This window comes from Grammomys surdaster, unplaced genomic scaffold, assembly GCF_004785775.1.
Source record: "Grammomys surdaster isolate TR1022 unplaced genomic scaffold, NIH_TR_1.0 63, whole genome shotgun sequence".
NCBI lineage: Eukaryota > Metazoa > Chordata > Mammalia > Rodentia > Muridae > Grammomys > Grammomys surdaster.
The window spans coordinates 27,346,491-27,358,513 of record NW_021604565.1 but is presented as its reverse complement, the minus strand read 5'-3'; the positions used below and the strand labels follow the sequence as shown (position 1 = coordinate 27,358,513).

The 12,023-nt window shown below is 42.5% G+C and overlaps 1 protein-coding gene across 1 annotated transcript in view; it reads left to right on the top strand.

Moving 5' to 3' along the window:
• The window catches only part of Eif3h (eukaryotic translation initiation factor 3 subunit H), a 72,216-nt gene extending 60,423 nt beyond the window's left edge, over positions 1-11,793 (top strand). The window contains exons 4-8 of the mRNA XM_028767391.1: positions 1,111-1,210; positions 2,228-2,377; positions 9,041-9,161; positions 10,913-11,045; positions 11,531-11,793. Coding sequence (XP_028623224.1) covers positions 1,111-1,210; positions 2,228-2,377; positions 9,041-9,161; positions 10,913-11,045; positions 11,531-11,628 — 602 coding nt within the window. The 3' untranslated portion in view covers positions 11,629-11,793. The remainder of the gene's footprint in view (positions 1-1,110; positions 1,211-2,227; positions 2,378-9,040; positions 9,162-10,912; positions 11,046-11,530) is intronic.
• The last annotated feature ends 230 nt before the right edge of the window (positions 11,794-12,023 follow it).

Genomic DNA, 12,023 nt, shown 5'->3' with positions numbered 1-12,023 from the left:
TCCCTCTCTCCCTCCCTCCCTCCCTCCCTCCCTCCCTCCCTCCCCCTTTTTTTTAACCTCTGACAGCATCGTACAAAACCTGGACTGTTTCTTAGCACAAAGATTTTTTTCTTTTCGGCCTATTTAATGGTGTTTCCTCAAGCTCTCCAGACCAGATGTTCTGTGCTGTATCAGAACCGTAGGCAATTTAACAGCTTTATAGCCTCCCCCTCCCCAAACACTCACAGTTTGCCATATCTGGCAGACTCGCATATAGTTTCCAGCTGAGAAGTAAATGTAACGTCCTGAGTATCTGTCAGAAAAAATACTAATGAATACGATCAATCTTATGAGCTGCCCCGAAATTGTTTCAGTGTGTTAGCAATTGGATTACAGAGAGAACAAGTTGTTAAAGTGCACTTATATTGGCTGGAAACATTGCATCATCAGACCTTGATGAATTTTCCACTTGCTTCAATCTATTTTGGTTTTCATTTTATCACCTATTGCTAAAAGTTTCACTGTGTTGAATTTCAGACAACATGAATGTTAACACAGGTTTTAGGCGAACATTGGCTCACCAGAGCCGTTATCATGCAGCAAGTGCTAAGCTCCCTTCCTGGTGGAGTGTTTAAGCAGTCGGTTTTGACAAAACTTATTTCCCTAAAACTAAAACGACACTTTGCGATAGCACTTTGACTTAGTGGTTTGGTTTTTACAGTCTGCTTTAATGAAGAACTGTGAACAGTGCTCACTGGGATGGATACATTTTGTTCCCAGGGCTGTGTTTGTTTTAAATTTATTGGTTGAAGGGCCATAGAAGTGTATACAGAGATTTTTCTATGCTTAATATTCATGAATATTTTTCTATTTGTACAAGATCTATAGCACTGATCATATATTTAATTTTCAGCAAGTTGACTGGTTCTACTTGAGGGATGGATTTGAAGGTATCCTAGCTAGATTTTGACTCTATTCTGGTTTTAATCTGCTTTAGATTATGTCCTGATTATTAAGTTTGGTCTTAATATTTCAGAGTGTGATTAGTAGTACTGTGTCCAGAACTAGTACTGTATGAGCACTTGTGGTGACAACATTCTCAGTAAAAGCTTTCTCTCTTCCTTTTTTGAGATCCCATAAAAACTGCCCAAGGATCTCTCTCACTGAAGGCATACAGACTGACTCCTAAACTGATGGAAGTTTGTAAAGAGAAGGACTTTTCCCCAGAAGCGTAAGTCTTCCAGGCCCATGAGGCATGTGGTAGACGACTTAGGTGGTTGGTTTTTTTAAGGATTTCAGTTTGCCACAAGTATTGAGTCCTTAGTTGGGCTATAGCAATGCTATGTGGGTGGTGGACGTTTTCTGCATCGGGCAAGTGCCACTGATTTCTCCTTCTCTGTGTTTAAGCTATTCTGTATGGAAAGTCTCGTCTGCTGTTTTCACTATGGGAATTAACTAGCCTGTGTATGAAACATGTCATAAGTGGTAAAGCAAAGGGAGGTGAGAAGACTAGGTAGCCACTACCAGACTGCAAGCTGTAGCCTACTCCTGCCTCTTGTGTCCTTTGTATGACAGAGTGGGATAGATAGAAGCAGTTCAGGGATTCAAAGGGAAAAATGGCTTGTTGGAAATTTAAAGGGTAACTTTTCTGTGTTCTGGCTTCGTGGCCTGGGAGTATTCAGAATTCTTGTGTTATTGTCAAGTTTTTTACTTCATATGAAACTTCATATTAGACAGTTCCTCACTAGTCTCTCATTGGCTCCTAAAAATGTATAGATCCTTAGAAGACAAGCTGAGTCACAGAGAGTTCTAAGTGTGGAGCTGTAGCTGGGCTAGGAGAGGCTGTGCTCTGCCTCTTAGTCTCCTGGAAGCACCCTTCTGAGGTGTACAGAGCGCTGCTTTAAGTGTACAAGTAACCCACAGTGACAGTTCAGTGTCACTGAAAATTTAAGAATTCCTGACTGTAAAGAATAAGCAGGTTTTTTTTTTTATTATTATTGTTTTGTTTTGTCTGTTTGTTTGTTGTATTTTGCCAGGGACCTTATTTTCTGGGCTTACAGCTCAGATTCATACCATTTTCAAAGTTACTCAAATCATTGGTTTGGCAATTACTCCCCACCCCCAAGCCATTAAGAGAATTAATGAAACAGCCTATGGAGGGTGCCTGTAATTAGGTAAAATGTATGGACTCTCAATTTAGCGTTCAGTTCTGACCACTGGCCTCAAGTATTTTTAACATACTTCACAGATTGAAGAAGGCAAGCATCACCTTTGAGCACATGTTTGAAGAAGTGCCGATTGTAATTAAGAATTCACATCTGATCAATGTTCTGATGTGGGAACTTGAGAAGAAGTCAGCGGTGGCGGATAAGCATGAATTGCTCAGTCTTGCCAGCAGGTAAGTGACCGTGCCAATGAAAGTCCTCCACTCCTCTGGTTTGTTTTTAATAATCCATTTTTCAAACTTTTTTGCATACTTTACTTATGCGATAAGGAAAAATTAGTGAGAAACACTTTGAGGTCACTAAAGTAAGTGTAATAGCCCCATAAAGTTCCCTGTTGAGACCTATCAGGAGAATCACTGTTGTCCGGACCCTCGGCTGCCGTCCTCACTGCATCATTTGGACGATGGAGGGTAAATGCCTGGGAGAGGTTGCTGAGATTTAGTTTAATGTTGCTTACTGTACTGAATCCCAAGAGTCTTGTTCAGAAGCAGAAAAAGTGCTTCACTTTACTGGCTGGCCCTTCCTTGTTCAGATGGAGATGTCCTAAATAGTAAACCTCAGTTATTATAGTATTTGCAATTTCCTTAAGTGTGACTGTTTTAGCTGACCAATTGACAAAATCACATTTTTTGTTTTGCTTTAATACTGATTGATGTGTCCCAGAACAAATTGCTGCCTTTCTGGAGTTACTGTTGATCTGTCTCCCTGACTTCCACAGGGATTGAGCCCAGGACCTCACACAATAGTAGGCCTGGCATTGAGTGACTGCTTCAGTCCCGTCTCCTTTCAGTAGAGGTGTCAGAGTCACAAATGGCTTCTCTTACATTCCTTTTAAATCTTATTTGTGATTTTTCTTTTTGATGGAAAGAGATACCAGCAGACTTGTACTGTAAAATGACCAAATAGAGTAGATAATCAGTTGGCTGAAACCGTCTCCCTCTCAACACTTAGGCATCTCACTGTGTAGCTTAAGTACTCAAATCTGCCTCAGACTTCTGGGTGCTGGGTTCATGGGTGTATGCCACCATTCCTAGCTAAGGTATTTATTTATTTATTTATTTATTTATTTATTTATTTATGTTTTTCGAGACAGGGTTTCTCTGTGTAGTCCTGGCTATCCTGGAACTCACTCTGTAGACCAGGCTGGCCTCGAACTCAGAAATCCGCCTGCCTCCCAAGTGCTGGGATTAAAGGCGTGCTCCACCACCGCCTGACTGAGGTTTATTTTCTTAAGCAATCAGTTTTGAGTAGAACTTCAGTTATTTACCAGATTTATAGTTATCATTCAATATTAACCAGTAAGGACAATGAAATCTTTTGTACTTATGAGAGGAGCCAAAGACTGGAAACCAGCATTCTCCATGTTTTGCGTGGATAACACCACGAATCAGGTAACATCGTATCCCATTAACCCATCAAGATGCACACCTAAGGGTGACCAGAATGCTAAATGATGTAGTCAGAGTTCACGGAACCAAAGAGCGAACTGTTTGAATGCGAAGGTACTTTCATAACAGTCCTTACATTTGTCTGCTTGAGAAGATCAATTTTTTTCTTTTGGTTTTACAAAGGTACTTGGCACACTGTATTTAAAGTACAAGCTAAGGACCCTCTTTAACAGTGTAGGAGGTTACAGTTTGATGTATTTGGTATACAGTTGTACAGTAATTTTAAATTTACTACACAAAAACATTTCCTTATATAATTCATGTCTTCACTTCTACCCTGGCTTTCTGTGTTGAGCATACAGAACAATACAGCCTTTGTGTAGCTTCCAGGTCACCTGTGAGCCTGTCTGTAATTTCTGTCTTTCCAGAGCAACAATTGTAATAGCCAAGAATATTATCCTAGCTTGCCCTATCACTAAACATCCTCAAATACTATTTTATTGTGGCTTTATCCTCCTCTGTATTGTTGGGACTCTGAAAAAGAGGCTTTCTGCTTTCCCTGTGAATTTGTTTAAAGGGTAAATTAGTGTTTTTGTGGGGAGCAGGTACGACCAGTGCCTGCTGTCATCTGTATACCTGTGGACTCTTGTTTGGAGCCAGGGGTCACACATCCTCATTCTTCTCTCTCTCATTAGCAGCACAACAGGACGATACTTGGATTATTTGCCTTTATTTATTTTTAACAGTTTCTTCCTTAGATACTAGGTTTATTTTCTCTTTTATAACTCATATGTGAATGTCAGTTCTTTTATTTAGAATTAATTTGTTTTACACATGCCTAAGATACACAGTTCCTTTTGTTCAGAGTCTTAATTTTTTTACATTTTACTACAGGGGTGTTCTAGATCAGTCCTTATTAGTTTTAACATTTGCAGGGCACAGGCCTTGAGCTGTTCACACATGAAAAACAATTCTATGTCCTTCTTTTAGATAGCAAACTAAAGGCGGGTATCCCATATTAAGGATAATAAGCATGAACTGATACTGTGGGGAGAGCTGACCTCACACTGTCGGGGTTCACGTCTGTTTAAGTTACCTGTTTCAGTTTCAGTTCTTTGTTTCTCGGCAATAAAAGGCAGGGCTGTATGAACGAGACTTCTCACGGGAACTCCTGTGTCCGTATACTGCCTAAACCAATACTGAAAAGACTTCCCCAGAAAATGGCTCCTGGTGATGGATCTGATTTTTCTGTGAGTTGATTGTTAATTCCTGATACTCGTTACACTGTGTGACTTTTTGAGTGTTTCTGACAGATTGATGGTGTTTCTAAGGACCATTATTGTAGTATACATGTTGCAGTATCTTTGAAGTCTGCATACCCATGGTAAGGTAGTCTTCATTTACTATAATTGGATATACTTCTCAGAACACTTGAAAGGCAGCAGTGGAAAGGAAGATTAAGAAATTTGGGAGGGTGATTTTTCTCCCCCTTTCCTCCTCATAGTCTCTGCGCGCACTCGTGCACACACACACACACACACACACACACACACACACACACTTGGCAGTCAGGCCAGAGATGTCAGATCTCCCTGGAACTTGAGATTTCGAGCCACCCTAGCCGGGTGCTCTTCTTAACAGTTGCTAACGCTGCAGTCCCAGAAAGACCCATTTTAACTTTCTTGCTAAAGTGAGTGTGACAGGTCTCCAGGATTGATGGTCCAACTAGAAGTGACAGTGTCTCTACGTTTAGCAGTGGCTCTCTGGCTCTGTGTCACCTCTCCGCTGTGGGAGTGATGAACTTTTCTTTCCCTGTGCCCTGCAATTAGGAGTGTAAGTATCTTACTTAACAACTGTCCATGTGACGGTATTTCATACACTTGACATAGCTCTGTTCTTTCACTGTTAAAATGTTTGTCCCTCAGGCTGTTGGACCTTGCCCCAACCTTCATGACCTCATGAGCTGAAGGACACTGTCTGTTTTCTGCAAAGATTTTTCATTTCCTATCACTTCTAGTGGAACATCATTGCCAGGCTTTCCCTGTTTCGGAAAGAATAACCTTGACTTTATGCTACTGATCTCCAGCTTTCCACTGTTCATGGTGTTTATGCCTCTTTTCCCCTGTTAATTTACTTATTCATTTTACACTCTATGGCAGCCCCCCTGCCTGTCCCTCCCTTACAAGTCCCCCTTCCCATTACACGCTCCCCTTGAGTAGCACCCTGCCCTGGGATATCAAGTCACAGCAGGACTCGGTACATGCTTTCCCACTGAGACCTAGTCAGGATGTCCAGCTAGGGGGAATGGGACCCAGTGACAGGTAACAGAGTCAGAGACAGCCTGGCTTTGTTAGGGGATGTCTAAGTTTCCTCACTTCCCACCATCCCCAATGTTGTCAGTGTTCCATTCATTGAATGTTGTTAGAGTTCTAAAAACTTGTCACTGTGTCCCTGGACGTACTCTGTGCTGAGTACTGTTGCAGTTCTCTATGGAGCTCTTCCTTTGGGTTCCATTAGTGTAAGGTTACTAGTGAACTCTCTTGCTTTTCCGTCCATTGTCAGTTCATCTGGATCCATCCACCCCATGTACACTGAGGGGTGAGTTCGTCTTACTGCCGTGAACTTCTACTTCAAGCTAAAACTTCGCCATCTTCCTTGACTTTTAAGTCTTTGCTGGGTCCCATTGTCTTTAGATGGAGGCCGAAATTGCAAAGTTCTGAGGCATGACCACTGCTCACCTCAGGACTGTCACAGTGCTTGCCCAAAGGTCTTTGTAGAATGACTCCTGCCTGTCTCTGTACTGCTGTAATGCTCATGGCCTCGGTTCTGAGTGTATTCTTCTGTCCTGCTCAGCTAATCACTACTCCTTAAGTGCGGCTTTGTCACACTGGGGTCCCAGCACACTGCTTTTGCCCAGTATCTACAGTATGCCTTTCCACCCTCCTTACTGCCTGCCACCATCTTCTTCTCAAAAGCCCAGAGTAGTTGTCAGATAATCTGGGAGGGTCGCACTTCATCCCGTCAAGGCATCTTTTGTAAGCATCTGTTGTACATCTGCTACAGCATGTCACCGTGTGCACGTGCCCGTCACTTTTCTCTCTGCTGCAGTGTGTGAGTGCAGTGCTATCTCACAGTTGGATCCTGTCGTCTAGGGTGTGGCTGGCAGTTAGAGGATGATGTCAGTGCCAGGGAAAGACACATGTGAGCTGCAGTACTGCTGGACTGATGCTGAAGTTACATGGGAGAAACGAGACCGATCCCTGGTTCTGGGCATTTGCTTAGCTGCTAGGAAAAACCCGCTCCTTCCTCATCCTGCACCATATGCCCAAACACTTGAGTCTGGATGCATTAAAAGCAAGCTAGCTATTAAGACATTGGAGAACAGCAACAAATACCCAATTCTCAAAGAAATATTTTTCAAGTTAAAAAGTGGTTCAAAAATTCCAATGGAATACTATAAATATAAATTGAGTATTAGTGTTAAAAGAGCACTTGAAGCCAGGTGGTGACCCATGCCTAGAATGCCAACACTAGGAAGATAGAGGCAGGGAGATGGGAGAGGCAGCTGCTTTAACAAGGCCAGCTCGGGCTCCATGACAACCTGGGAAAAGAGGCAAAAGGGAGCGGGGAGGACTGGAGACAACTGATTAGGTAGTTGCAATTGTTGAGTCAGGGTCGTCTAAGAACTGCTTGATGAGATTGAAAGGCAGCCCTATTCACACACAACACAGACACACACACCTCATTCTATTACAATAACATTTAAGGAAAAAAAAAACCCTAATTTTCTGATTCCCGGTAGAATCTGCAATTTAGTTACATTTACTTTGATTTGGTTCCACGCTTCCCAGCCTATTAACTGGTTGGCTGCTCAAACCAGGACAGTGAGCCAGCAGCACCCTGCTCTTCTATAATGCCCCATATGTGTAACTGCAGCAAAGTTCTGTTCACATGGCTGGACTTTGTTTTGTATTTGTTTTTTTTTAGACTGTCTTTCTCTGTGTATTCATGGCCGTCCTGGAACTTGCTCTGTAGACCAGGCTGGCCTCAAACTCAAGACATCCATCTGTCTCTGCCTCCCAAGCTCTGAGGTTAAAGGTGTGTACATTCTGTGTTTTTAAAAAAGACATGATTTCATGATGGTATCCTTTTTCAAGGAAGCGGGTTAGTCTTTAGTTGGCCAGGACACTTTCATGATGTTGCTGAGGAGATTCATTCACACAGACCAGTGGCAGGATTGGAAGAGAACTTTGATGACACTGGGCTCCTTGGGTGGTTTTTATTTTTATATCAAATGGATTTGAAAATGCCTATTTCTTGCCTGTCTCGGGCCTTCATCACTTGTACTTATCTTGTCTCTAGAGCGTTTGTTGGCATTGCTGACTCCTAATGCTCTGTTTTCAACCTGTCATCTCCTCAGAGAGATGCTGACACGCTATCTAAAGCATGTCCTCAAGCTCTCCACAGTTATAGGTCCAGTGAGGATGGAGATGTGTGTGTCTCGTTCAGTGCTGTCTTTCTGTTGCCTACAGCTGAGACTGGCAAGTAATAGACTTGAGCAACTATCTGTCTGTCTGAAGTCAGTGATTGGGAGTACTGGTTGTCAGGCAGCGGCTGTTGGAGTGTGTCTATCAGTTGTGCAGGCTTCCTTGAAGCCGCAGATGATTGCAGGCAGCAGTGGAGTAGGTGGGGTCACCCTGTCAATCATTAGCACCCGGTTTGAGCTGATAGGAGTGTAAGAGATCACCTGCTTGACATCTAGGAATGGGGAGAGACAGAGATCATCTGCTCTGCAGAGCAAATGCTCCCGTCACGGTCAGAGCCTGCTGGATAAGAAGTGCAGTGTGGGCGGCTGGAGAGATGGCTCAGCGGTTAAGAGCACCGACTGTTCTCCCAGAGGTCATGCGTTCAATTCCCAGCAACCACATGGTGGTGTGCAACCATCTGTAATGAGATCTGATGCCCTATTCTGGTGTGTCTGAGGACAGTAGTGTACCCCTATACATAAAATAAATAATTCTTAAAAAAAAAAAAGAAGTGCAGTTTGAGGAGCTGTAATTGTTTACATGTTCTTTGTGGTGACTCCTAATTTCAAGTTTCTGGGGCATTAGGGAAAGGTTTTTAGAAAAAGTTGAGGAATGTAGAATTTAAATTAAACTTACTAGTTTTTTTAATGCCCATTATAAATTCTCACTAGATTGCTGAACAGTTCTTGGCCCTCACCCCTGTCCTTTGAGAAGCAGTGGAGCTAGTGCAGGCACTCCTGGGTTATGCTTGAGGCTGACTAGGAAGCTTATTAATAAGCTCTCCCTGTTGTCTACCCTTGTTCTACATATGTGTGGGCTCATCCTGCTGACAAAAGGCAAGTTCAGCTGCCATCTCGAACTGTCAAGAGCTCCTGCCGTGCAGTAACCTGGAGAATGACATGCTAATGTACTTACTTTTCAGCAATCATTTGGGGAAGAATCTCCAGTTGCTGATGGACCGGGTGGATGAAATGAGCCAGGACATAATCAAATACAACACATACATGAGGAACACCAGTAAACAGCAGCAGCAAAAGCATCAGGTTGGTATGGAGACCTTGCCAGTCACCCGTGTATAGGTGCAATACTCCAGGAGTCTCCTTCAGAATTCCTGGGAAACCATTGACTGCTAACCTAATGACTGACATGTTTTAAAAGAACGTTCTTTGTGTAGTATTATTTATTTACACTTTGTACTTAAAAATAGGTGCCTTACAGAGAGTTGCTCAATTAAGCTCAGAGTGGAATGCCAAGGTTATGCAGATAGGTGATGCCTTATTGAGAAGATGGGAGACAGAAGAGATTGTAGTGTCACAGCTCATCTCCTCCCTAACTGTAATGGCTTTGGTAGTGGCTTGTCACGGCATACTTAGTGATCTTCAGTTCATTTAAAGCTGAGCAATTGTGATTAAGAGCAAGCAATTTTGATAGGAAATAATAGACAAACTGCTGTGCAGTAGATAGTATAGTGCAGATAGAAACCTGAACATTCTCGTATGTACATGCATAGTTTATGTGTGCCTTTAACCTTTTCTTTATTCCTGCTACCTGACAACAACATGCCTTTCACAGTGTCTTGTAACACTATCTTCATTACTCAAATGTTTTTAGCCTTTGATTCATAGATAAGTTGACTTCAGAACATTTATCTATGAAAATGGTGTTTCCATATGACTGCTATGTTAAAAGGTACTATAAAGGAGATCTGTTAAACACTGTGCTTAAGCACAGCTAGGTAGTTCTGAGAGGATCGTATTTAAAAAGTCTTAGCATCAGTTGCCATATATAGTGAACTTAAAGTACATGCTTTTGCCATTTTTGAAAGGAGAAGATATATAAACCTGTACAGTGGTTTTGTTTTGTTCTGTTAACTGAACACATTGCAGATAGTCTCAGACAGACTGTGGAGCAGAGGATGGGGCCCCAGCTTGGTTCCACTCTCTTGCTTGATTTCGGTAGAGAAAGAACTCACATGGGTTGTCAAATTCAGGAAGAGTCTTCTGCATAGTTTCCAAGAACTTCCCGTGTATTGAGATCTTACATTGACGCTTGTGCTTAGTGACACTGCTCAGAATCCCTTTGGATCAGTGTCCCTCGTCCTATAGAATGGAAGCAAGTTAGGCTTCTTTAGAACAGTCATTTCCACTGCTTAAACATGTATCAGTCTGTGGTGGTTTCTTGTTACCGAGCCTTATAATCTGCTGCTGTGACAAGCCGTCTGCAAGCCTCTTGTTTCATTGCAATCACGGTAATTGGCACGTGGTTTTATCAGTGTCCGAGTGTATCACTGCCCCTTGTCATACTGGAGCATCAAGAATGTACGTTTTGGAAGTCTCGTATGAACGGTAGAACAGTAACGTAACCAGTGGTAGCAACATCAGCAGAGCTACCATACCAGTGTGACAGGATTTGGGGTCAGTAGAATAATTTTTTACTTAGTCACTAATGTTGGGATGAACAACTTTCCCCTTTGTCCAAAGTGTTAACATGTCGTTGGCAAATCATGTCCCTCTAAGGCCCTTTGTTGTCAAGCCTGTCTTCTGAAGGTAGATGTAGACTCTTAGTACAGTGAAACGGAAATTGATGAAAAATAAGATCTCTTTATTGGCCGCCATTATTGAGTGTCACAGTAGCCAGTTACCAGACATTGTAATTTATGGAAACTCTATCTGGAATTCAGAGCTGCGGGATTTTCTCTGTGTGTGTGTTGGGGGGGTGGGGTGGGGACGCGCTCGCACATGTGCTCATTTCTCAATTGAGAAAAATAATCAAATGATTTTCCCTTTGATTGTAGTATCAGCAGCGTCGCCAACAGGAGAATATGCAGCGACAGAGCCGAGGCGAGCCCCCGCTCCCTGAAGAGGACCTCTCCAAACTCTTCAAGCCCCACCAGGCCCCTGCCAGGATGGACTCGCTGCTCATTGCAGGTATTACTTGCTGCAGGGACACACGTGGTGGGGACACATGTGGCTTCTTGTCTTCTTCGGGAAACAGTAGATAGTGAAAACTTCCCAAATAGCATCATGGGTCATAGACACGCGTGTTTTATAAATGGTAAGAGTTTACTCTGAGTCTTGCACCTCTCGCCCTTTGTGTCTTGGATTCTTTAAGGCTTCTCGTGGTATGTGCGAATCTAAACATGGGCTGGCACTATGCTTTCTAAAGTAGGTTTTATGTGAGATGTTTTTCGTGGAGACCTAGAATTGAAGCCCTTTTCGAATCTCTTCTTGGAAGATAGATTCTTTGCAAAAGTTGTATTTTTTATCTCTTGTAGAAAAAAATATCAATGGATTTTTTTTTTTTAGTGAATTATTGGTTTAAAACAAAATACAAATGATTGGGTTTTGACATTCTAAGTCATTTTTTCAGTTTGTTGAACATTAATTATGATTTCTCTTTCTCAAATGTGCAGGCCAGATTAACACTTACTGCCAGAACATCAAGGAGTTCACAGCCCAAAACTTAGGCAAACTCTTCATGGCCCAGGCTCTTCAAGAATACAATAACTAAGAAAAGGAAGCTTCCAGAGAAGAAGTTGAGTAGACAGACTGTGGAGACTCCACCAGAGTGACTCTTGGAAAAATGTATTTCTGTACTGCAAAGTGGAGAGGCATACTGTGCTGTTACTGCTCTAACGATTTTCTAGCCAATAATAAAACTTTAATTGGTTGTTCAGTTGCTGTTGTGTTCATTTTGTTTCAATTTCTTCATTTCCAAAAAGCTGAAAGAAGCCTTGTCCACATGTCAGCTCTTAGCTCGTACTCACTGCATGGTCTCGTGCGCTGTCCTCTCCCTTCCCCGCCCTTTCTGGGCTGCTCGGCCTGTTTTCATCCTCTCTGCTCCTTCAATCCCAGGCTTGGAATAATTTGCCTTCATTTGAGTCTTTCCTTTCTTCAAGTGGTAGA